This window comes from Plectropomus leopardus, chromosome 6, assembly GCF_008729295.1.
Source record: "Plectropomus leopardus isolate mb chromosome 6, YSFRI_Pleo_2.0, whole genome shotgun sequence".
Taxonomy (NCBI): domain Eukaryota; kingdom Metazoa; phylum Chordata; class Actinopteri; order Perciformes; family Serranidae; genus Plectropomus; species Plectropomus leopardus.
In genome coordinates this window covers 13,155,741-13,178,558 of record NC_056468.1, presented here as the reverse complement: position 1 = coordinate 13,178,558, position 22,818 = coordinate 13,155,741, and the positions used below count along the sequence as shown (strand labels likewise).

General features: G+C 42.1%; 1 protein-coding gene across 2 annotated transcripts in view; it reads left to right on the top strand.

Moving 5' to 3' along the window:
* tcf7l1b (transcription factor 7 like 1b) overlaps window positions 1–22,818 on the top strand; it is a 37,058-nt gene that overhangs the window by 10,041 nt on the left and 4,199 nt on the right. For both annotated transcript variants that reach the window (XM_042488209.1, XM_042488208.1), the window contains exons 4-7: window positions 11,320–11,403; window positions 19,981–20,116; window positions 20,863–20,965; window positions 21,463–21,546. In XM_042488209.1, the coding sequence (XP_042344143.1) occupies window positions 11,320–11,403; window positions 19,981–20,116; window positions 20,863–20,965; window positions 21,463–21,546 (407 nt within the window). The remainder of the gene's footprint in view (window positions 1–11,319; window positions 11,404–19,980; window positions 20,117–20,862; window positions 20,966–21,462; window positions 21,547–22,818) is intronic.

Below are 22,818 nucleotides of genomic sequence, written 5' to 3'. Positions count from 1 at the left end.
GGGCCCCTGGTGTATTCCCTATAAAAGTCCAGATTTTCATTTTATATTCCACAAAATGGCCATATTTGCTCTTTTCAAATAACTGGAATTTTTTGTTATAAAGTATCAATTTAAGATATGGCTGGGTCAAACTATTTTTTGTGTTGAGATAATTAAATAATAAAATATCATACAAGTAAGTGCAGTTTTCCCATGAGATCAGTCTGCTTGTCCTAATATTGATAAGAACGTAACCTTTGGGTGCCCCTTGCTTCCTCCAGTTACCCTGGTAAACCAATTGTACTTGTTAAGAAGTCACAATGTTCTGCGGAGCAACAAATTCAATTAAAGAGGCACAAGTCATCTAAAATGTGGAGCCTCCTTATCTGGACCAGGACTTGTGGATCCTGTTAGAATAAACAGCAAAAGCAGCAGAAACTTCTGATATTTATTTCTGCCTCAGCCGATAAATATGACTCTTTCTTGACCTTATCTGCTGAATTTAAAATGATGAGGTAGAGATTAGTTATGAGTAATGGCTGTTGTCCAGGGCCTTGTGCTCCTCGGACATGAGACGCTCTGTGATAGAGGGATTCCCCTTGTGCCTGCCTCAGATGATCAGCATGATTAGATGTCTTTGTTCTGTGATTTTGTCACTTGACAAACTCAGGTTTGTCTCTCTGGCTATAAAATGTTAGCACGAGGTGAATCTTGTTTTGGATGATATTTTGATGGATGGCGGCTCCACATCCTCCGCTGACATAATCCCCTCGTCCATTTACATGGCTATATACCAAATCCCTACAAATGTGACTGACTTATTTGCCTCAAATTTAGAGTAGCTACATTAGAAAAAAAAGATCTAATCAGCCCTATATGACATGGAGTAGGCCAAGGAGCCCTTTTGTTTGATTTGTACATGGGTTGGAGGGGCCGGCTATTGGAAATCCCTGAAGCAGGCTTTAGGGGCAGGTCTGATTCTCGTGTGAAATGGGAAGGCTCTATAGCTCTCGGCTGACTTGACTGGGGCTGTATGGGTGTGTTGGCAGGGGGAGCGCCGGTCATGAATAGGGTCTTTGACTACCTCAGACTTGCCCTGAAAGGCAGGACAAAGACCCTAGGGCAACGGCTTAGAGCCTCACAGCTGAGCTACAGAATGCTTGGCCCAGTCTTCCTCCCTCCTTGCCTGATTTAAATACTACAGTGGCTTTCAGCATTCTGGCGACGAAGGCCCGCATTCACTGCAGCACATTTACCATCAACTTTTCTCTCTGTTTTTGTTTACAGTACACTAATGCCAGAGCTGTTTACGTAATCCATTGTATAGAATCCATCAGAGGTGCTGGTGAATATGCATCAGTGACTCTCTTAAAACCGCCTGAAGATCAGCCTCATGTTGTTCGTATTAAGCAGAATTTATTTGGATACAGACTAACTGCTGGCATATGTGTGCATCACCGCTAATCACAACTCTACCCGGAGTCGTTAATTATGGAACTTTTTTTTTTTTTTTTTTTTTTTTTTGCTTATCTTCGTGCAAGATGGAGACACGTAAACAAAACTTGGTGCTCACCTCTAATTGTCTTTGACAGATCCGAGCGACTCGTTGAGATTTTGCACGGGCAAGAATAAAAAGCCATAAATCTTTTCTGCAGAGTTAATGGGGTTATTTGAGTCCTGTCCAGACACTCTCTCCCCACAGAGTGTCTAGTTTCAGATGTCACTCAGAGCTTTGTTTGCCCCCCAGGGTGAAGGGTTAGAGGTCAAGGTTCAGGGCCAGTTGGCTGAGTGGCCACAAAAGCCCAGGCTTCCCCTCAGCACATCCGATCTCTTCTTCCACACCAGCCTGTAGCCACAATGACGGGATCAGTTTGCAACATTTGTCTTTTCTTATTATAACCTAAAATTCATTTTCGCTTGTGTCAAGAGTGTAATTAGGAGGTTATAGTTCACAATTTCACAATGAGGTCATAAAATTGTCTTAGGTTTACGGCTTGAAACTTTAATTGTTTCTCAGTGGAAAATTGAGTAATTATTCAGTTACACTTTTGTTGTGTTTACAGTCCAGCTTCTGTGTAAGCCCACTTTTACCATAGAACACAAGCCTTAATTGGTCCTTGCATGGTTTGAGATTTTGTATTTTTGAAATCCCTGCACTTCTTCTTCTTCTCTCTCTCTTCCTCAACTTTAACAATCAAAAATAGCAATACAGCAAAAAATCTCACACCACAAAAAAGTTCTTAGTTTCTTTGTTCCAGACACCTCCGAAAGTTTGCAAACCCACAGCCTCGCCCGCATCAGCCCCCACCCACAAACTCAACTTTTCTCCCTGCTCCACCACCACCACCCAAACATGTCCTCCAGCCAGGTTTATTATGCCGTTTCACGCAGACCAAAATTGCAGCTGCATGGAGAACAATCTGGAGCACATTAGCTCAGGCGCTGTGATTTATAAATTGTTTCTCAGGCCATAAATCCCTGCTGTAATTGTGCACAAGCACCCCTCTCTTTCTCCAGTCACTCCCCCCTTTGCTCTCTCTCTCCTTCTCCCTCTCCCTAAGTCTCTCTCTCGCTCTCTGAGCAGCTTACAGTTCTTGGGTTAACACTAATTGTTTGCAGGAGTGTGCAGTTTGGATTGAGTGGAAGTTTGTAGCATTGTGGCGCAGATTTGAGGCTTGCAGAAACAGCTCTTCATGAAAGATAAACTTTTCTACTTTTTTATGCTGTTCGTGAACCCTCTTCTGTCACGTGGTGTGTGCTTAGCGTCCAAAATGGGATACGAGCATTTTGTCTTCAGCTCCATGTTGCTGTGGTTCATGCTCTGCATTCCTGAATACTGTGTAATTGTAAGGGGCCTCTCCTAAACTCTGTCCCTGGGAATTTGATATTTGCAGCAGCCCCTGATCGTAATCACCTTGCCGTTCTCATTAGATTGTATTGAAACTGAAAGATAGCAGCAGCTGTATATATTGTTTTAAATAGCATGTCCAGCCTTGAGTTCTCAGTGGTCTGGTTAATGTTATGAAGACATTTTTTCTGTAGCTTTAAAAACTGGAACAGCCCGTATAAATCAATCCTCTCACAAAAAAAATGTGTAAAATGTAATTTATTCAATATTGACAGAGCAAAAAAAACATTCTTGGGAAGCAGGCAGTCTGTTGCTTAATGTTTCTCCTCCATTGTTTTGCTATAAAGAGACCTGATGAACCTTGAAGAGGTACGGGACCTCATGACCCAACCTCATCTCGCCTTGTGACTCCTCTAAAGGATTTTACCCCCCAACCCCGAAAACTTATACGTTCTTACTGGAAAATTTATTCCTAACAAAGTTTCAGACATGTAAGAGGATCCCTGGATGTGAACGCGACTTGGAATTTACAGCCAAAGCTATCACAGGATCATGATTTAGCACTCAATATCAGTGTGCACAGCGTGATGAAAACGAAGCCTGTAGATTGCAGGGGAATGACTTTTACAAATGTTTTAAGGTATAAAAATGCTCTGGCGACGTTCCAGACCTCCCTGCAGTCGGCTGACAATACGCATAACTAATTCTGGGGAATGTCATGGTAGCAAGTTGCGCACTTTGTGGCACACTGGAAGTTTGAAACTACTTTTGGAAATATTTTTCTTATTCAGTTAGATCCTGTGTAACGGAACAAGCATTATAATTCAAATGAGATTATTTCCAGTCCCACATTATTCATTTATTTTTTCCAGTTTGTCTGATTTAGCTTGTTAGGATTGGGAAAACAGCAGATAAGAGAATTACTTTTCTTCTAGCTTATTTTGAGATATTGTCATATCTCTTTAAATGTTTCTAAAAGTGTACATGCATGCTTTCATTTCAAACAGTCAGCGTCCGACTGTCGGAGCATACCTGTGGCTTGTGAGTGTGTGTTTGAGTGGGACAGAGCTGGGTGGGGGAGGGCGGGCGGCAGGGCACTTGGACAGGAGACGGAGAGTGGGGTGAGTGGAGTTAGCGGTGGGGTGATAGGGATGTCAGGTAGTAAAAAGTGAGATGAGGCAGGGCCCAGGAGTCTAGAGATTTGCACTCAGAGAGCAAACACAGGAGGCATCTGCAGGCACCTGTGTTTGCTTGTGTGTGTGGGGGGGAGGGGCTGCTGCCGCTGCCCAGGCCAGGCAGAGGGGGTGTGGAGCGGGGTGGTGGTGTTGGGTGGTGGTGAAGAGAGAGAGAGAGGAGGTGGGGGGGTGGACTTGCCGAGTGAACACAATCAGCCCTCTGTTTTCATAAGACTTGTGGTATGTGAGAGCAGAAACAAATGTGTTTAATTTAGGCCCTTTTTTCTCTCTCTTGCCTTCTCCACTACACCCACTTATGCCCACCTCAGGCTTTCAAAACTGACTTTTTTCCCCCTTAAAGATGCCTCGTTGCCTCTCCTGCCACTGTCAGCTGCTCTTAGGAAGTTTTAAAAAAGAAACAATCACCCAGTGTGCCCTGTCAGAAAAACTTTTAGACACACTTTTAGCAGATGTAGTCAAATTTACTCTTTCGGCGGGGGTAAATATTTATCTGCAGTTTCTGGAAAAAGAAGAAAAAAAGATTATTTTTACATCTTTGCAGAGAGTTTGGAGTGATTACTGCACTGTGGTATTTGCCCTGTTCAGTGTGAGGGGCGCATGCTGGATTATTGCCTCCTAAATGCCTTGGCAGGAAACGCTGTATTATATTGGTAACCCATGCTGTCTCCAGTCAATTTGTGCTCGGCCATAAATGAACAATTCAGGTCTCACTTGTGTGTCATTGGCGTAGACTTGCACACACACCTACGTTCAGACGTGCTTACACACACACACACACACGCACACACACATTTGATTTCTAAGTCGAGCTTTACTGTAAACATCCAGCCAACCACCGGTAACCACCTCGTGTTCTGGAGTTAATTATACAGACGTTTACAGCTGTGAATTTCAATGAAACGAGGCTACTCCCCAAACAATAAAAAGTTGTGTTCCTGTGCGACTGGACAAACAATGCCACAGGATATGGAAAAGGACAACATCTTTGACATTCGAGGTGTAGCCTGTCTTGACATCAGATCACGCTGACATTAATCGGAGGAGTCTGTGACAACTGAAAGCAGATCTCCCAGGTACGAGAAACCACATTACTGACTGCACATAATTGACTTGTATAGCCTCGCGCCCTCCTCTCTGTCTTTATGAGATGGCCTTGCTCTCACCAGATGCATAATTATTTTCTTGTGTGTCTAATTATACAGTGAGTTTTATATGAGCTGCTGTTACAGAATTACTCACTTATTCCTAAGTTTAACCTCAGCGAGGCTGGACTGTTTCTTTAACCACGTCTGATTCACAGTACCTGAGAGTCAATGAGACAGAATGAGCAACAATGGCTGCTTCATTTAGTGAGTAATATGAACTCTAAAGCCGTGGATACAGGAAGCAATAACTCAGGATCATGTCATGCAAAAGGAAGAGAAAAAACCCTGATACAAATAATTGCTTGAGTTGCAAAAATGCAAACTCCTGCTGAAGTCGCAGCTCACTCACACTGAAGCAGAATGTTAAAGAAGCTCTTCAGGGGGGTTTATCTTGGCCTTGTATTCTGTTAATGCTGGTTTATTACTGAAACAGCAGTAAATTCACTCCCAGGACTTTTCACATAAACCCACTTTTCTGGCCAGCTTGGCCTTATGCAGAATATGCATGAGGCTGTCATGTAACACCACTGCTCACTGACTTTGAAAAACTAAATTTAGGAAATTCTTTGAAAAAGTAGTGGACTTTTGCACCTCATATTTGGGATGGGGGGAAAAGATTGAAACAGCATATTATCCCAATATTTTTGCATGCCAATATCGTATCACTACATGGACGCCAATGTTTTTTTATTATATTAATTAACATTAAAAATACAAATTTATCATTTGGAGGCCTACTATAATAATACAATCAATAACCTTTTTGGGCACCTTGATACAAAATGCTGCAATAAAAATGATTTGGTGCAAGATGAACATACTGAAAACTTTTTATTAGATAAAATAAGTGCTGATAAAGTTTTCTTTGGGGACATAATTTTCAGTTGAAAAAAAGTTAAATATTTTGCAATATATTTTATCGCATTACCCAGCATACTGCAACATGTTTAAAAGCAAGCGAGCAATAATATAATTTCTTAGACATTGTGATAATATCATATTGTGACACAGATGTCGTGATAATGTCGTATTGTGACTCATTTAGTGATAATATTGTATGGTGGGCCTCTGGTAATTCCCAAACCTACTTTATATGTGGCTTAAATGATTTGAACAGGATTTTTTTCTGATTTTGAAATAATTAGTTACCCGTATACAGTTTCTTCTCAGCATCCTCTAAAGAGCTGCTGAAATTTTCCGTCTGCTTCATTTAGACGTGGAAGGAGTTGCAGTCAGAGTGTGTAAGCATCTTGGAAATCTTGGAAAAATCTTGTTGCTGTGTTGTTGGGACCTCCCTCACGCTGCCTCCCCTCTTCACTCTCCTCTCTCCCTCTTTGCACTAATAGTTCTTTTGTGTACAAGAGCATGTTAAGAGGCCAATGAGCCTGGCCTTAATAGGCCACGTTGCCATAGAAACCGCAGCACTCTGGATGTCTGACCTTTGACCCAGTTTTTTTTGCTGGCTGTGAATAAGAGTGCAGGACGACCAACCGGGTCACAATAGAGGCCCGGCGAACTGAGGGAGTGCCCCTGTCATAGTCACTTAACTTCATTCCTCTATGGGCTAATGGACACTTCAAATGTGGTAACCATTAGCGGTGTGCTATCTCCACTGCAGAAACACAGGCTTCGCAGGGTTAATATAATGTGAAGAGACTCGGCTGTTTATTTTAATTCTGGTGATGGGCTGGAAAATGTACAAATGTTCTTAGAAGTTCTTACGGGGTTTTTGAGCATCTAAATACAGTTAGTTGAAGCACATTTCGAAAAAGATGGGCCAGAAATCGAGTTTGTCTGTTTTGAGGACTAATTTCTCCGACTGAAATATGTATATCTGTTGTTTCTTTCTCTTTTTTACCTTTCTTTAAGATAGCTATAATTAATAACTTCCTCCCTGACTAATCTACTTACTTCATAGTGGACCGGATAATAGGACATGGTCCCCATTCAGAAAAATTTGCAGTGGCCCAGTGGTGCATTGTGGGCCTGACCAGCTGAGCTGCTTGTCGTTTCCCCATCAATTACACACTAATTAGCACAATGACTGCCGAGGTTTGCTTAAGAATTGTCAATGTAATTGCCTCTAATGTTGGTAAACAATGAGCCTTAATGCAAACTCCAAGACAAGGCGGGGGCTCCTTATCACATTGTCTTTGTGGCCGAGGCTTTAATTGTGTTTCAAACATAGATCAGGTTGAGGTGTCAATGGCCCCTGCATAAGCAGGTGATATCTGCAGAGCAAACCAGGGAGGGACAGTTGTGTAGGGGGCCTGACAGGGCCATTGTCTGAAGTTGCTGTTCATATGGGCAGGGGACGGTAATTAACACCTCAGCCAAACAGCAAGCTGTGCGGCCCATTTGTTTTCTGTTGGGGGGTAAAAGAAAACAATGGGGAGGGGTTCTCCACACAGTAGGTGATTGACATTATCTGCTGGAGCGATCCGCGGAGGCATTCCTGCTGCTCCGCTATTCAACACGAGTTAGGCGAAGCCATTTCACAAGCGTCTGAGCTGCCACTTTATACATATTCACTCTTTTATTTGTGGTTTGACTTTGTCTGATTGTTTGCGAGTTAATGCAATTCAACTCAAGATGCAGTAAAGTGTAATCTGTTTAAGATAGTCATACTTATTTGGCATTTCGGCTGTATTGAAGAATGAAAATGTTTTCCTTTAACAATTATTTTGCACATTTTATCCGTTTTGGATGAATTATCTGAAAGCAACACTTCAATAAAAGTGCAGATTTCTTGTCAAAAAATTATTTTGGTAGAAGTTAAAATCCTACATTAGAATATTATTTAAGTAAAAGTGTTATAGTATCTGATGTTTACTATATGTAAGTATCAAAAGTAATTTTCTTATATTAAGTGCAATTAACTACTGAAAGTAAAAATACAAGAATGATAAAGTTGTCTTTCCTTTTTAACATTTTCCACCACTGAAAATGGAACCTACATTAGACTTGAAGAAAAACAAGGCCTTTGTTTTTTTACAACATGAAGGATTAAAATAACAAAATCCAGTTTTTCTTTTCCTCTGATTCTTTCATTCATCCGTCCGTCACTTCCTCCCTTTTCCCCTTCCTTCCCTATTTTATAGTTAGTAACTAAAGTGCCCAGGGAAGATATATTTGAGTAAAAGTATACATTTTATTTAGGAAATGTGGTGGAGTAAAAGTGAAATATAACATACACACTAAAAATACTTAAATACTGAAACGAAATATTATTACTTCTTTACATAACACCACTACATTTTATAGAGCTACTAATTTCACATTGATATTATTTTGTGACTACACTTTTTTGACAGTCATTCTGACTTCTCACTGTAGCCCTGAAGTGGCAGACAGTAGCTAGCAAAAGTTTGGGACTTTTTTTATGTCCCTTTGGCAGAGAGTCTGACTTAGTTTGACAGCAAATGTCCAGACATCTGTCTCTTCTCCGTGCTCTGATGTTGGCCTGCAGTATGGCACCACACACTTCAGAGATGACAAAGACTCTTGGCTGTGTTTTCCTTCGCTCTGTGAGAGCGATGTAACAATTAGAACCCAGCTCTGGCAGGCCACATGCCCCAGAGCATATGTTGCATTCTCTCTGTTCAAAAAACCAAAGGGCTCCAGTGTAGCTTTTTGGAAAATTTCAGTGGCATCACTGCCACCTTTGTCGCATCTGGGTCCTGTAAAAGTAGCACATTCTACTGATGTCTATTCTGAGCGTTGGAGGCAGCAGGGAGGGCTGGAAGACAATTAGAGAGCTATGAAAATGGATCAGCTAAACTTCACTTTAGTTGCACATTTCTTTCAGTAGTCGGTCCGAGTCTGTTTACCAGAGCTTCCAGCTCCCATGCTGAAAGAGATATTGCAGTGGGCCCCGGCCATATGTCTGTATTTGTCTCTAATAAAATAAGGGCATGTGTAAAGCATTGCTAAATGTCCTGCAGTAACATTCATATTAACGTATCTTCTGTTTTACAAACATTTTATATCACTTAAGACATGTCGTAACTCCATTTTAACTGCTGGTTCTCACTCAGCTGTCCTAACTTTTTTTCTTACACTTCCCTTGTGGGTTTTTTTTTCTCACTGTAACACTGAGAAAGTTTTTGCTGAGCAGCACAGCCCACCATTCCTAGCCTTTTGTTTCCCTCTCTTCCTCTCATGTGTGAGTGTGAGTGCTGTGCTGCTGTAGTCTGGACTGGAGCTAATGTGACAGTGTGCGGCTGGCATTTACCTGGCTGGATGTTTCGGCGAGTGTGTGAACAGTTGCTCCATAGGGCACGCTGGCAATTAAAAGAAAAGTAGGCACTCAGGAAAAAAAAAGTGCCTGGGGGCATGTTCCTCAGTCCTGGCAGAAGCTGTCAAATAAGGGATGGATTGGGTGGGAGAGCCGGGGTGGGCACGGCCGGGCAAGACCAAACGCTCACAATAGCGCTCGTTTCATTTGTGGAAGGACTCATGATTGACATAGATTAGACAGAGAAAACTGCATTGTTTTGGATTTTCTCTCCGGAGAGCAGCATTCATTAGGCGCCATGCACACAGCAGAGTAAAGTTTCAATAGGGAGCTAGCAGCCTCTAAAAGCAACTGCCTCCTGACAGTTGTATGGACTTGGGCCCATTAGTTGGAACCTACGATTCAGCCTTGAGCAGTATAGTGAAAATGAAGAGGGCTGATGTCAACTCCAAGAATTTCCCCCCTTTTCGAAGGGAAAAGGGGTCCCCTTCCCCCTGCCTTGGTGCTCTGTTGGACCCCAGCTGTCAGGAAACAATACCCTCTGCCTGCTCCGACAAACTCATTCCTGAAAATGTTTTTTTTTCTCTCCCTCCTCTCCCTTTTCCCCCTCCTGCTATAATGTCTTTTCCATTTTTAACCCACAGCCATCCAAGCTTCCTTCCTCCTTACAAACCCTGAGTGATGAATGAAGTTTTAAAAATCAGAACCTGAATGCATGACTCCTCCAGTTTGCTTGTTTGTCATCATTTATCCTGCAAAAACTTTCGAAAAGCAGACAAAGCTTTGCATATATTCTTTAACTGCTGTCGTCAGTCATTTCTTAAACGCCACTTAGTCTCTTCCATTCATCAGATGCTTGCTATGGGTGGAGGAATTCATATGCACAACGCTATGTAAACACATATGATAGTATGCATTGTAGAATAATAACAGAGAATGCATGGCAAGATTGTGTAAAAACCACTTACTGACAGAATTTATAACTCATAACAGGCAACTTAAATAATGATCTACGATACCTTTATGTCTCGGCACAACATGGGCCTGGATGAGCAAAACATAACCTATAATATAAAACCCTTTTAATTAATTTGAAATTGTACCAGAGAGAAAATCCACATGCATGACAAGCTGCTGTGTCCGGTATTTAAACTGATTCATAAACCAGATGGTTGAGCCGTGCTTTTTGGAGCTCTGGCTTCATGCTATCTCCATTGCTCGAGGACAAAAAAAAGCTTGTTGTATGAAACAGTAAATCACAAAAACCTCTCCTCCAGTACACACAGCTCAGTCCGTGGTGAAGGGACAGGCAGTAAGGTTGTAGAAGTCTTTGTGACGTGATAGAAAAAAGAGCAAACACTTGCACAACCCCTTATGATAACTTAGATACATGTGTGAAAAGAAGTGATACTGAAAAGAGGAGGGACTATGTTTGGGGTTAAAAGGCCAAACCAATGGAGTCGAGTCCACGTTCGACGCTGTAAACGGGGCTTCCTTCCAGCTGTCTCTTCCCACCCGCTCGGTGATGGGCGCCCACAGCTGGCCTCTTGTTTTTCCTTGACAAACGGCAATTTCACAGTCCTCCACCAGTCTGCTGTGTTCACATCGCTCTCCCTGCTCTCCCCCGTGCCAGAACTCACTGTCTGACTCCAGCAGGGACGTGTTGGTCTGGTACAGGTGTCTGCTGGAGATCTCTGTGGACTTGACACCATTCATACCACTTTTTCACGCTTTGGTCCCTATGGTTCAATCAAAGTTAGAGAATTTTTGCAAAATAGAGCCTTAGATTTAGGTTTTTGTTCTTTATATCATGTCTATTTTTAATGCATTTTGTTTTTATTACTGTGCATGTTTTTCTTCCTGAGTGTTGTTTGCTTCTGTTGTATAATTCTCCTCCTTTTGTGTCGCTTGCAGTACCTACAGATGAAATGGCCTCTTTTGGACGTCCCTGGATCTGCAGGACTAAAAGACTCCCGCTCTCCAACACCGGGGCATTTAGTAAGTAGTTACACTCAGAAGAAAACTAAATTTTAACCATGACAAGATCAAGGCAAGGACATTGGAAAGATCAGAGTAAACTAGATAAAGTGTTTTTTTGACAAAAGCACAGTATGGCTTCTCTGAGGAAAAAAAGAAATATTGCACTTACTAAATAACTGTAGCTCCTTTTATACTTCCTGTTTAAGGTGGGAATATTGAAATGTAATGCCACTTCGCCCTACTGTGTGTAAGGTATATCAGCAGATTTTCGGTACAGTTTTCTTGCTTTTAAACTGCCACAGGAGGTAGTAACAGCGCCAAACGGTGTCTGTACAAACTGAGAATCGGCAGCACGGGACCATTAGCAGGACGGGTGTGAAGTTGTGATGACATGATATGAGTGCTCACCTGCTGATATTTATAAAGCAGGTAGAAGCATTTAGTAGCTAACTCAAAGAAAAACAACAGTGGCCATGAATGTCTGTAAACTGGGAGAACAAGATTTAGGAGCTCCTTACTCTCTGAGTAGAATGTGAAAAAGGTTGCCATATAACAAAGACGGTAAATGATTGTTATTGTCATTATATGCCCTTGTTATGGTTTAGAAAGCGTTGCCGACACATGTCTTATGGCACATTAGACCCCCGTCACACCTCTTTTGATTCCATGATGCCGGTATGCTGTCTGTAATCACACACTGGGGAAGAATGATGCTGTTGCTGTTTGGTTCTGTGAAAAATGCAAAGGATGCATAAATAAGGGACTTCATTAGGGCCCTATAGACAAATCTTTGTGTACAAAGGGCTTGTGTGAACACCAGCAGTATCCCAGCACTTTCCCATATTTTGTGGCACTAATAAGATGTTTCCTCCAGGGCTGCATCCCACGGTACATTAACTTAATTATCAAACAAGTCATGTCAGTTTATCAGGAGAATCAGTTTACTGATTATCATGTAAAAGCTTTAATCAAACAGTCACCATAATGTGGTTATTCACAATAATGAAATTATAGTGTAAATGTACTGGTCCCATCCCACCTACAGCTCCCCCTCCACACAAACCCCTACAGCACCCGCACGCAGGCCAAGTCTGTCTGCCTTTACCTCAATAACTCAGTCTGCATCATAAATCTCTCAGGCTTGAACCTCCTCGCCATTCTTGAACTTTCCCACACAGGTGTGAACTAGTCATCATGGTGTCTCACTCTGTTTAGACAATGCAGGTCCTCAGCAGACCTGTTTGGTTTGTGGCTTCGCTGAGGGATGTGTGTTCGGGATCGAAAACATTAGATAACGTGAGCATCTATCTGGCACCTGCTTGATCTTATCAGGACGTTTTCTGGTTAGGGGGAAGTCATGTTAAGCAGTGCATGGAGCAGAAAGCCACTGTCACTGCACTTTGGTAAATACAGCCGTTGTGACGCAGCACCCTTGACCTCACATATCCTGGCTAGACGACGTGCTTGCTGAGTTTGTGGTTGATTTTCTGGATCTCATAATCGCAGCGATGCACATGACAAAGTCCTCATTGAGCGCGAGTCAATGGGAAACTGTTGTGGAGAGGATGGAGTTTGCTCATGGGAATCCAGGACTGACTTAAGTCTCAATAAACACCAATTATATATTTTATTAGAATAAATGCTGACCTGTGAGTGACCCTGTTGATTTTTCTGTTAGACACAGCAGCTACTGTGTGAAATCCTGTTGCAGCAAACCTTTTTAATGACTTTTGACTTGTAACATTTTGAAATCTGTGAATCCACATCCTAGGGAGAAAAAGTCAAAACAATGAGTACGATAATAGCAGTTAGAATTTAAAGGAAATGAAAGCACATTGACTGTGGTTGAGTTCCCTGCTTGGCTTGTTTCTGTTCTGTCCTTCAGTGGTTGCTGCTATTTTTCATGTGGCTCTATGTTGTTGCTTTTCTCCTTTTTTTTAAAAAAAAAGTTTGACCTTCATCTCTTTCAACGTCATTAAGCAAGAGAAGTCAATACAGAAAGAAACATTGTGGAAGACTGAGAATGTGGAGGGATCAAACTGAATAATTAGTAGCCTTCATTTTCTTTGTGTATTTAAATATGTGCTTCCCTTAATTTTGCAACGTTTATCCTTTTGCCGCATGCAATTAAATGTTATTTAAATATTTTTATATCTGCACACAGGAACTTACAAATACTTACACAGGTTCTGCATTGTTGTTAGTGTGGATAGAGGCTTCTTTTTAAATCTTGGTTTTAAATTCAACTCATGCATTTTATTGTGATCAGTTTCCTATTGATATTGCAATTGAATAACACAGCTCTAATGAATGGGCAGCCCAAGACCAAACAGCTTTAATGGAACACTTGAACTGATGGAAAAAAGAAGACGAGATAACATTTAAATTTAAAGCAGTATAAAGAAGGTAGGGAAGTTCACTGAGAGTGTAACAGCTTTCAGTATGTGAGCTAAAAGAGGAAGTCACCATGCTTGATCTGGTGACCTGTGACTAGAGGGTCATTTGATTAGTGGTGGGAAGCTCTAATACTGGGCGCGGCGTACCCTGGGCACAGAGGATAGAGAGTGAAACACCCTGCTGTGCCTTACCCCCCACTCTGGGCCAGGAGCCCACATGCCCCTCTGGTGTGCTGCTGCTGACAGGGAGCCAGGCTGATTATGTGCTCATTACTCCAGCCGAGGAGAGAGAGGGAGAGTGGGAGGGGAGCAGCAGGCTGGCTCCCCAGGCCTGCAGGCTCCCCAGGCCCCAACACTGCACTAATGAGAGCAGGGGGAGCGGATGGGCACACACGGGGGGCCAGGGATTACTGCCCAGGGCCAAGAGGAGCCAGAGAGAGAGACCTGAGGAGAGGAGGCACCAACAGGGACCCCTGGAGCAGACCTGTACTCCTGCAGTCATTCTGCAAGCATGTGTTGAATCTGACATCGTTGTTTTGTTTCTGTGATGGACTGGCGTGGTTTGGAATATGTGTCAAGACCTGCTTGTAGGCACATCTTATATTTTACATGTGTGTCAACTATGCATGTAATAGTGAGTGGCCTGCTCAGTCAAGCACCTCTGCAGATTAATAAATCATCCACTGGCGAGCCTTCGCATGAAGACAATGTTGATATTTTTTTGTGAATGACATCATCTCTCTCATTCGTACATATGCTGCCCTGCAGAGATTTATGCGCTCGTTGTTGATGATCTGAAATTTCTATAACATCTCCGCTAATTCTGGCAGCGCAGAACAAGACTAGAGGATGTTAAATAGAAATCAGAGCAGTCGGCATATACCAAAGTCCAGGGAAAGACCATCCTGTCACTGTGCAGATTGGGTCCATAAGGCCCGTATGCTAATCGGAGCCTGCTCTGGCCTGAGATCCTCAATTATTCAACAGACAGGTTTGTTTAGCATTCAGTTGGTATTGCTTTTGGTAGTAATGGTGGTGGTGGTGGGGAGGGAGGACTGGGAAGAAGGGAACAAGCTTTTCTGTGAACATACCGCATCCCACCATGCATACACACACATGCACACACACACACACACACACATGCATTCAGCACCCCAAAACCCCATATAGACCCCGGTGTTCAGAGGGCTGCCTCTTCATGAATAATACATCAAAGGCGCTGCAGGGCCAGGTGATGCAGTATGGGGAACATGTCAGCCCATCAGTAGTGGCCGAGCTGGACTAGAGAGGAGAGGAGAGGAGAGGAGAGGAGAGGAGAGGAGAGGAGGCGAGGCGGCTTCCGTCTGAATCATGTGCATCTCGGACTCATCTTGCACAACGCACCGATTGAGAGTCATTAACACTCCACTGATAATGAAGTCAAGGCTGCGTACTTCTCTCTGAGGTCACTCACACTAATTTCTCCATAATGCCTATTCTCTGTGTCATTACTGACTACACTGACCTGTACTGTTATTCTGGATTAGAAGGAGCTGTGACTCTCTAATGAGGTAGAACTGACCAGGCTGCCCATTCCCTCAGTTACTTATCAGGTCACGGCGCACTCAGTGCTTAAATATGGGCTGATCTTTACTTGACAGGGACGTAAGAATCACCCTCTTTGTTTCAATATCGTGTTAGCGTCAAGGGTAATCAAGGCATAGAGGGACCTGGGTCCTGTCAGCGTGTCATATGTCACTGAGTCACAGAATTGTTTAAGTGAATTGAAGTGGGGAAGGTCTAGAGCAGCATTCCAGAGATGCCTTTTGTCTCTCTGCATGTGTCCGGTGCAATCTCACTCTCGGGGCTGTACGACACTTTAAGTAGAGATATTAACTGAAAATGTGCTGTGTTTTTTTTTCTCCCAAAGAGATATATACTTGCTTTCGACCCATATTCTTTCAACAGACCTTTGACTGGGAGTCCGGTGAGATTCTCTCGCTTTGCATTAGGCAGCGAACAACCGGGATCCATCACGAAATCAAAGGCTTTGGGAGGACTGAACTGAATACTGATCTAAGGTCTGCAGTCCTGCTGGGCCACTGCAGAGACAAGATCCTCTCTAGAAATGGAATAAGGAACCAGCGCTTTGATTCCAGGCAAACTCTGACACAAATGTAGAATCGGTTCATGAAATTACACCATTTATTAGTGGCAGATTTGCCAGAAAATAATGCTAATGTGCATCATTTTACAAATATTTATTAGATTCCAATTTGTCCATGTTTGTGTCCATATATGCTGTGCTCATTTTAAGAGCACTCTCAATTTATTTAATGACCAATGGGGATATTCACTCCAGTAATATGACGCTGTTCAGCTCTGTATTATTTCAAGCTAGAATATTACTGCCGTTGACCCTTTCAGAGGCGATGACCAGACCAGCAAAAGCGCACGTTGTCTGTGATGAATGGCATAGTTTTTGGAGCAGTTGATTTTAAAGACATACGACACGGTCGGTCCCCTCTCACGTCCGCTTCCTGTTGGCGTTGACAAACAAGGCTTGGATTTCTCAGCATGCCAGGCATTCTTTTCACCCTGTCTTTCCTGGAGTTTTGAAAGGCCTCTGAGCCTCCCACCCAGAATCACCGAGCATAAAGACACACAAAGCTGCGGGGTTATTCAGTTTGTTCTAAGCTCTCTTCCCCATCGGCTGTTTGCCTAGTAATTCAATTCAGATGTGCAGGATCCAAAAACATGTTTGCTTGAATGAAATCCACCCCTCCACCCACATTGACCAAGGACTGTGCTTTTCTTAGCGCCGTTCCAAGTTGGACAGCCAGGCGAGGTACTGCCACCTCGGCCTTTTTAGCTTCAAACCCTCCTAGGAGACAGACATCTTTTTCTCTGCACCGGCTCAGCAACTTTTTTGCTGTTTGTTCTTCCTTCAAATCTTCCTGTTACTACGTCCGATCCGCTCTAAGACTGGTGCGGGTGTTTTTACTTTACACCACTGCAGACCTGTGTGCAACAAGCTATGTAGAGAGCATGATTTCTGTCAGTCGATGTAGATACCATCTGGTTCCAGGTTGCCCTTTATCTGTCCTATCACGTAGATGTTGTTTATATTTAAAACACAGCTCATGTTCCTTGCGGTTACCTTATTACACTTTGCTTGTGGATCATGAAACCAGACATATGAAGCTCTCATTGGGGGGATATTACCTCCACACAGAAAGCAAGAGAAAGAAGGCATTGATATGTTAGTGTTTAGTTTTAAGTCATGATTGAGCCATTAGTGTAGTTTTTCAGTCTCACAAAACCGCATGTTTTGCTTGCTGAGTTCTGCAGAGCTTAATTAATTTAAATTAGTTTCAAGACGATGCTGATTTTGATTTATTTCATTCAAAAATGATTTAAAGAGAGGAATGTGCTCAATGAGGAAGCCATCTCAATTCCTTACGGATAAACCTTGGCAGGTTGGATACAGGTTAGAGTGGTTTTGCATGTCTGCAACCTGCACACTCCATTTTTCCTCCACATTTTGTCGAACTGCTGAACTGAAAGGCAGCCTGGAGTTGAAACTAGTGCCTTCAAACTTAGAAATATGTGTAGGGAGCACACGATTGGTTTATTCCAGGATATGAATTATTAATAGGCATCATTTCAAATTCTCACTGAAGTGCTTCCCAAAATGTGTTGGCACCCAGGTCTAGAGGTCTCAAACAGCCCTCACAATATAGGGAAAATTCAGGCATATTGTACATTAAGTAGAACAACAAAGCACAACTCAAATATACATGACATGTGGGAGCTGGGATTTCAACCGAGCAGGTCAACACTCTTTCTGCCACGAAGCTTCATCAAAGCCTTTTCTGTGTTGTGTGAAATCTCTGTGCATCATCGTATGCATTGACCTTATATGCTCTACATGTGGGGAAACCTAAAAAAAAAGTCCTGAGCAAAGTGATCTTAATATAGCCTTGTTTAACACCAGTAAATATTTTCCTCACTCCATCTGGCATTACCAGAATCAAAGCGCGCTTTAGACAGGGGAGAAACCAATTTGCTAAAGATTTAAAAGGAGGAAAAGGTTGGACCTTCCTTTAAAAAGAAAAAAAAAACGTGGCCAAAAAAAAAAGCAAAGATTTGGGACAATTCTAAGCAGCGTGAAGCAAGAGAGTGTACAGAAGTCTCAATGCAAACCTTGTTCCCTTAGCAGACCACGTTGGAGAGAGACGAGAGGTTGAGAAGGGGGTGGGGAGGGATATTGAAGAAAGGTTAGCCTGGAGGAACAAGACTCCTTTCTCCCCCCTCCAATCCCCCCCTCCACCCCTTGACCCTCCCATGTGACAAGTTGAGCCAACAAGTGCTCTATTCAGCCAGGCAGCCAGGGGAAATGACTGCAAGGCTGAGCGCTGCCTAATGAAAGCAGAGACGCTAGTTATTATTATTGTCTTGATCATCATCAACGTAGCTGTAATGCCAGTCAGATCTCAGCTGGGGTCTGTGTGTAAACTGTTGTTGAAATACTAAAAAATCCACACCATGTGTAAAAGAAAGTTTCATCTCTGGACTTTCTGTTCTTCACCACTTATCCAAAAGACTCAGTTCACCTTAAAATTAAAAATACATATTCTATATCTTACCTGTAATGCTATATATCAATCTAGATTGCTTTAGTGTGAGCTGCAGAGTGTTGGAGATGCTGGCTGTAGAGATGTCTGCCCTCTCAAATATAATGTACTTAGATGGTACTCCACTTTTGATGCTCAAAGTGCCAAAAAATACATATATAAAAACCAACAATGTCGTGTTCCAGAAATCACGACCAGGTTACTGAAGATAATCCACAGAACTTGTTGTGAGGAGTTTCATGAAGGAACTGTTCTCTTTCTACTGAACTATACCTCTATAACCTCATATCATGTAGGGCTGGGTGACTATACCGAATCACTAAGCAGGAGGAAGTGTGCATCTACTCATGAACAAGAGGCTTACGCTCTTGAATGCTCAAGAGGTAAAAATGAACGGGGTCCACCTTGGCTAAGCTATAACGTTAGCTAGCACTGTTGGCGGGTAAAGTTCAGTAGAAAATAAATATTTACAATTATTTTTTGCAGAGGGAACTGTGCATCTACCTAGCAACATTGAGCTAGCTAACATTATAGCTCAACCAAGGATGATGCCATTATGTTTACATCTTAAGCATTCAAGAGCATGAGGCTCTCATTTTTTTAGCAGATGCACTGCTACTCCTGCTTAGTGATGTGACTGGTTGGTGTAGTTTGGTAGAAAGAAAATAGTTTAATAGTTTATTGTATGAAACTGCTCACAACAAGGTCTGTGGATTATTTTGAGTAACAGGGTCATGATTTCTGGAAAGAGACATTGCGATTGAGTTTTTTAGATGTATATGTTTTGTTTGAGCACCACAAGCCGAGTGCCTTCTAGTTCCATTATATTGGAGAGAAGGGAGACATCTATATGGCCTAAAACTCTGCAACCTACCAAAACAATGTAGACTGATAAATAACAGTACAGGTAAGAGAAAAAAGGTGTTTATAATTTTGAGGTGAACTGTCCCTTTAAGCTGTACAGAACTTTAAGTGTTTTTCTAACATTAGGGTCATCTGCAGTATAATGTGGCAGTGTAATCCACCCATGGGCGTCTGCTTCTTCCCATCAAATGACTGCTGTCAGACAGAGTGGGAGCTGATGTCTCCACTTGTTTATGGGTATTCAGTTTACCTTAGACTGATTGTGTTTGTTTGTGGCTCGCTGGTGTGACTTTTGGACTCGGTGGCACCGTTGTTTTTCTTGTTGGACTGAACAAACAGTTCTTTCCTCAGCTAAATGACCGTAATGGTCTTGGCATGTGTCTGCAAGGCTTTTTAGTGTTCCTTGGTGCTGGTCCAGATTGCATCACAGGGCCGGTCACATGCACAGACTGATGTGATGTTTACCGTAGAGGGCATTCACACATGATGGCTTGTTTACACCATTCCTTTTTTCTCTTGAACAATCTGAAACAGAAATCATGTGTGGTGTGTACTATGGGGTAGTTACAAGTTTGTTTTAGCCACAAGCATAATAGCTTCAATGCATTACATCCACTCTCTTTTGAATGTTACCTGTCAGACACTTGTTGCACATTGGTCGCCTCCTGCTCATAACTTCTTTGTGTCTGTTCTTCTCTTTTTTTTTCCTTCACCAACAGTCCAATAAAGTCCCAGTGGTGCAGCACGCCCACCATGTCCACCCACTGACACCCCTCATCACCTACAGCAATGAACACTTCTCCCCCGGCACGCCACCATCACACCTCTCCCCAGAGATCCTTGACCCAAAGACAGGTAATGTCTCATGGACAGACACTGATTTACTTAACCGAACACCGAACACAAGTGATATTACACATAAGATAGCATTATACAGAAAATAAATTAATAAAAAATATTATAAAAGTAATAAAAATAAGATATATTGTATATTATATATTATAGATTTCAATTTAGAGTGCGAGCTGAGTGTCTTGTTTTCTGTTTGAAAAAGATAAAGGTTTTACCTATAAGTCGGAGGTACCTTTGTTGTTTCATCTCTGTAGTGATCGAAGAGGGTCAACCTTTAGTCTATATTCACAGTAACTGAATTAACTGGATAACACCTGTGCAAAATTCATGTCAGTTACAAAAAACTCAAATAGTGACAACCTGTCACAGGAGAAAAAAAGTTTCGAAATGTCCACAGAAACCAGAAGGCAGGCACTCTAATGTGCACAAATGAACGCACGCTAACGAGCTTGACAGGGTCACGTAGTCTGAAAAGGAAACCGTGTGTTTAAACACATTTTGGAAAAACTGTTTCAGTTTGGAATGGATAGCGCAAGTTTCTATGGACATTTTGTAACTTTTTCCACCTTAAGAAATGGTCACTATTGGAATCACCAAAGTGAATTCGCCACAGCTGTTGTACTGTGTAAAGGTAGATCGATTTTGGGTGGAGAATCATAATTATGGTGAAGATAATAGCAAGATGCTAATATTGTTTTTTTGCGTTCTGCATATTATAAGCTGTTTTCTTTTGTCTCTGGCACCTGCAGGTATTCCTCGGACACCTCACCCGTCAGAGCTCTCTCCGTATTACCCCCTGTCTCCTGGTGCTGTTGGCTCCATTGCACACCCTCTGGGCTGGCTCATGCCACAGTAAGACACTCTGATTTTCAGCTGTCCACTCAGTCAAACGTGTTTTGTTCTTAGTTACAAAGTAAAGTTAAAGTACTAACGTTAGCAAATTAACTCTGTGTCTAACTACTTTTGGTTGGTTAACATTTTTGAAAGCACAACAGATTGATAAATAGAGAGTCAAAAAGAAAAGCTGAAATGGACATTTTTGTCATTTCTTTTCCTAAAGCATTGTCAAATATTTATCCCCTGTTGTCCAAGTGCAGATGCGCCATATAAGAACATTAAGAAATTTAAACATTTGAGTTCACCAGGAGGAATTTATGAACATTCATGGGTTTTGCTACGGCTCTCGTAATCAATTGCAACGGTGCTGTTCCACAAGCAGGGGATTTGAGTTGATGAGTAGAGGATTAGTGCTGGTGGGTTAGCTGTCAGCTGTGTTTGATCCACCTCACACTGGAGCTTTCGCTCACTCTGTCTCACTCTGTCTCCCTCTGTCTCTCTCTGTCTCTCAGGCAGGGCCAGCCCATGTACTCCATCCCTCCGGGGGGATTCCGTCACCCCTATCCAGCGCTAGCAATGAATGCATCCATGTCCAGGTGAGCGGATCATGTTCGGCAACACCCCCACCTTCCCAAAGGAAGACATCTAATATCTTCTGTTTCTATGACATGCTGTAATCACATTTCTCCTGCTTTCTATGTCTGCTTATTTTTAAACGTTAGGTAAAGGTAAAAGAAATGGCCAGTGTGTACTTTTAAACTTTCATTGTTTGCAGTGTTCAGCTGTTTTGGCAATGTTTTACAGAAATAGCATGAATCTTATTTTGAGTAACACACTTGCCACTGGTGACAAACATTGTCAGATCACGCACAGGCAGCAGTGTCAAGACTACAAAGGGATGTGAGGTCTTAGTCGATCACAGACAAGTTCAGCTTCTTAAAGAGTGTGAAGGCATTATTGGCATTCAGCACTCCCCTTCTGTCTTTTCTCTCGGAGCTAAACTTCTGTGGTCAGGCCAATGTTCTGAGCCACTCCACAACACACACACACATACTGCAGAGATGAAAGGGCTGGGAATCGATAACGACAAATCAAAGCTCATCTGAACCTACGCATCCAATCAGACTAAACTCTCTGACCCTTTTTCAAAACTGGAAAGATTTGTAGGGGCCTTCCGGTGTTGGTTTGAGATAAAATATTCAGAAGGGTGTAGCTCCAACCTGAAATGGACTGACAACAATTGCAAACATGCCTTGCAGAATTTAATGCATCAGATTTAGTGCATGCCAAATACCACGCCAATAATTCAACATAAATGAAAAATTTAAATGGCATTTTATGGCTTACAATAATAGACCTGCTCTAAGCAGGTTTCAGAGTGAAGCTCATCATTTCTGATATATTTTACATTACTTGTTAATCAGTAACATTTATCTTTAAAATTGTGATCATGCAGTAAAATTGAAGTAAATAAAGTAAGGGTAGAATCTCATGGCAACAACATACTGTAGGTAACGTCAACATGAATGCATTACACAGATGGTAATGGGAGGATTATTTTTTTAAATGTGGAGTTGACTGCATGCAGTCAACTTGGAGAAGTGCTGAGTTATTCATCTGGGACCAAGTGGGATGTTTACAGATTTAGTCAGTATAGGTTGATTGCTGTGGGAGAAATGCGGCACCTTCTTGTTTTTACAGCATGAATTATTTAGTGCTTCAAAGAAAAAAATGGAAAATAAATCAAAATATAAGTTCTTAATAGCAGATATTTCATTCGACTCCATGTATTTAAATTAAATTTTTACAGATTTAATATTTTTTTTACTTTAAGTCAATTTTCTTCAGTCAGATGGTCAGAACGAGGA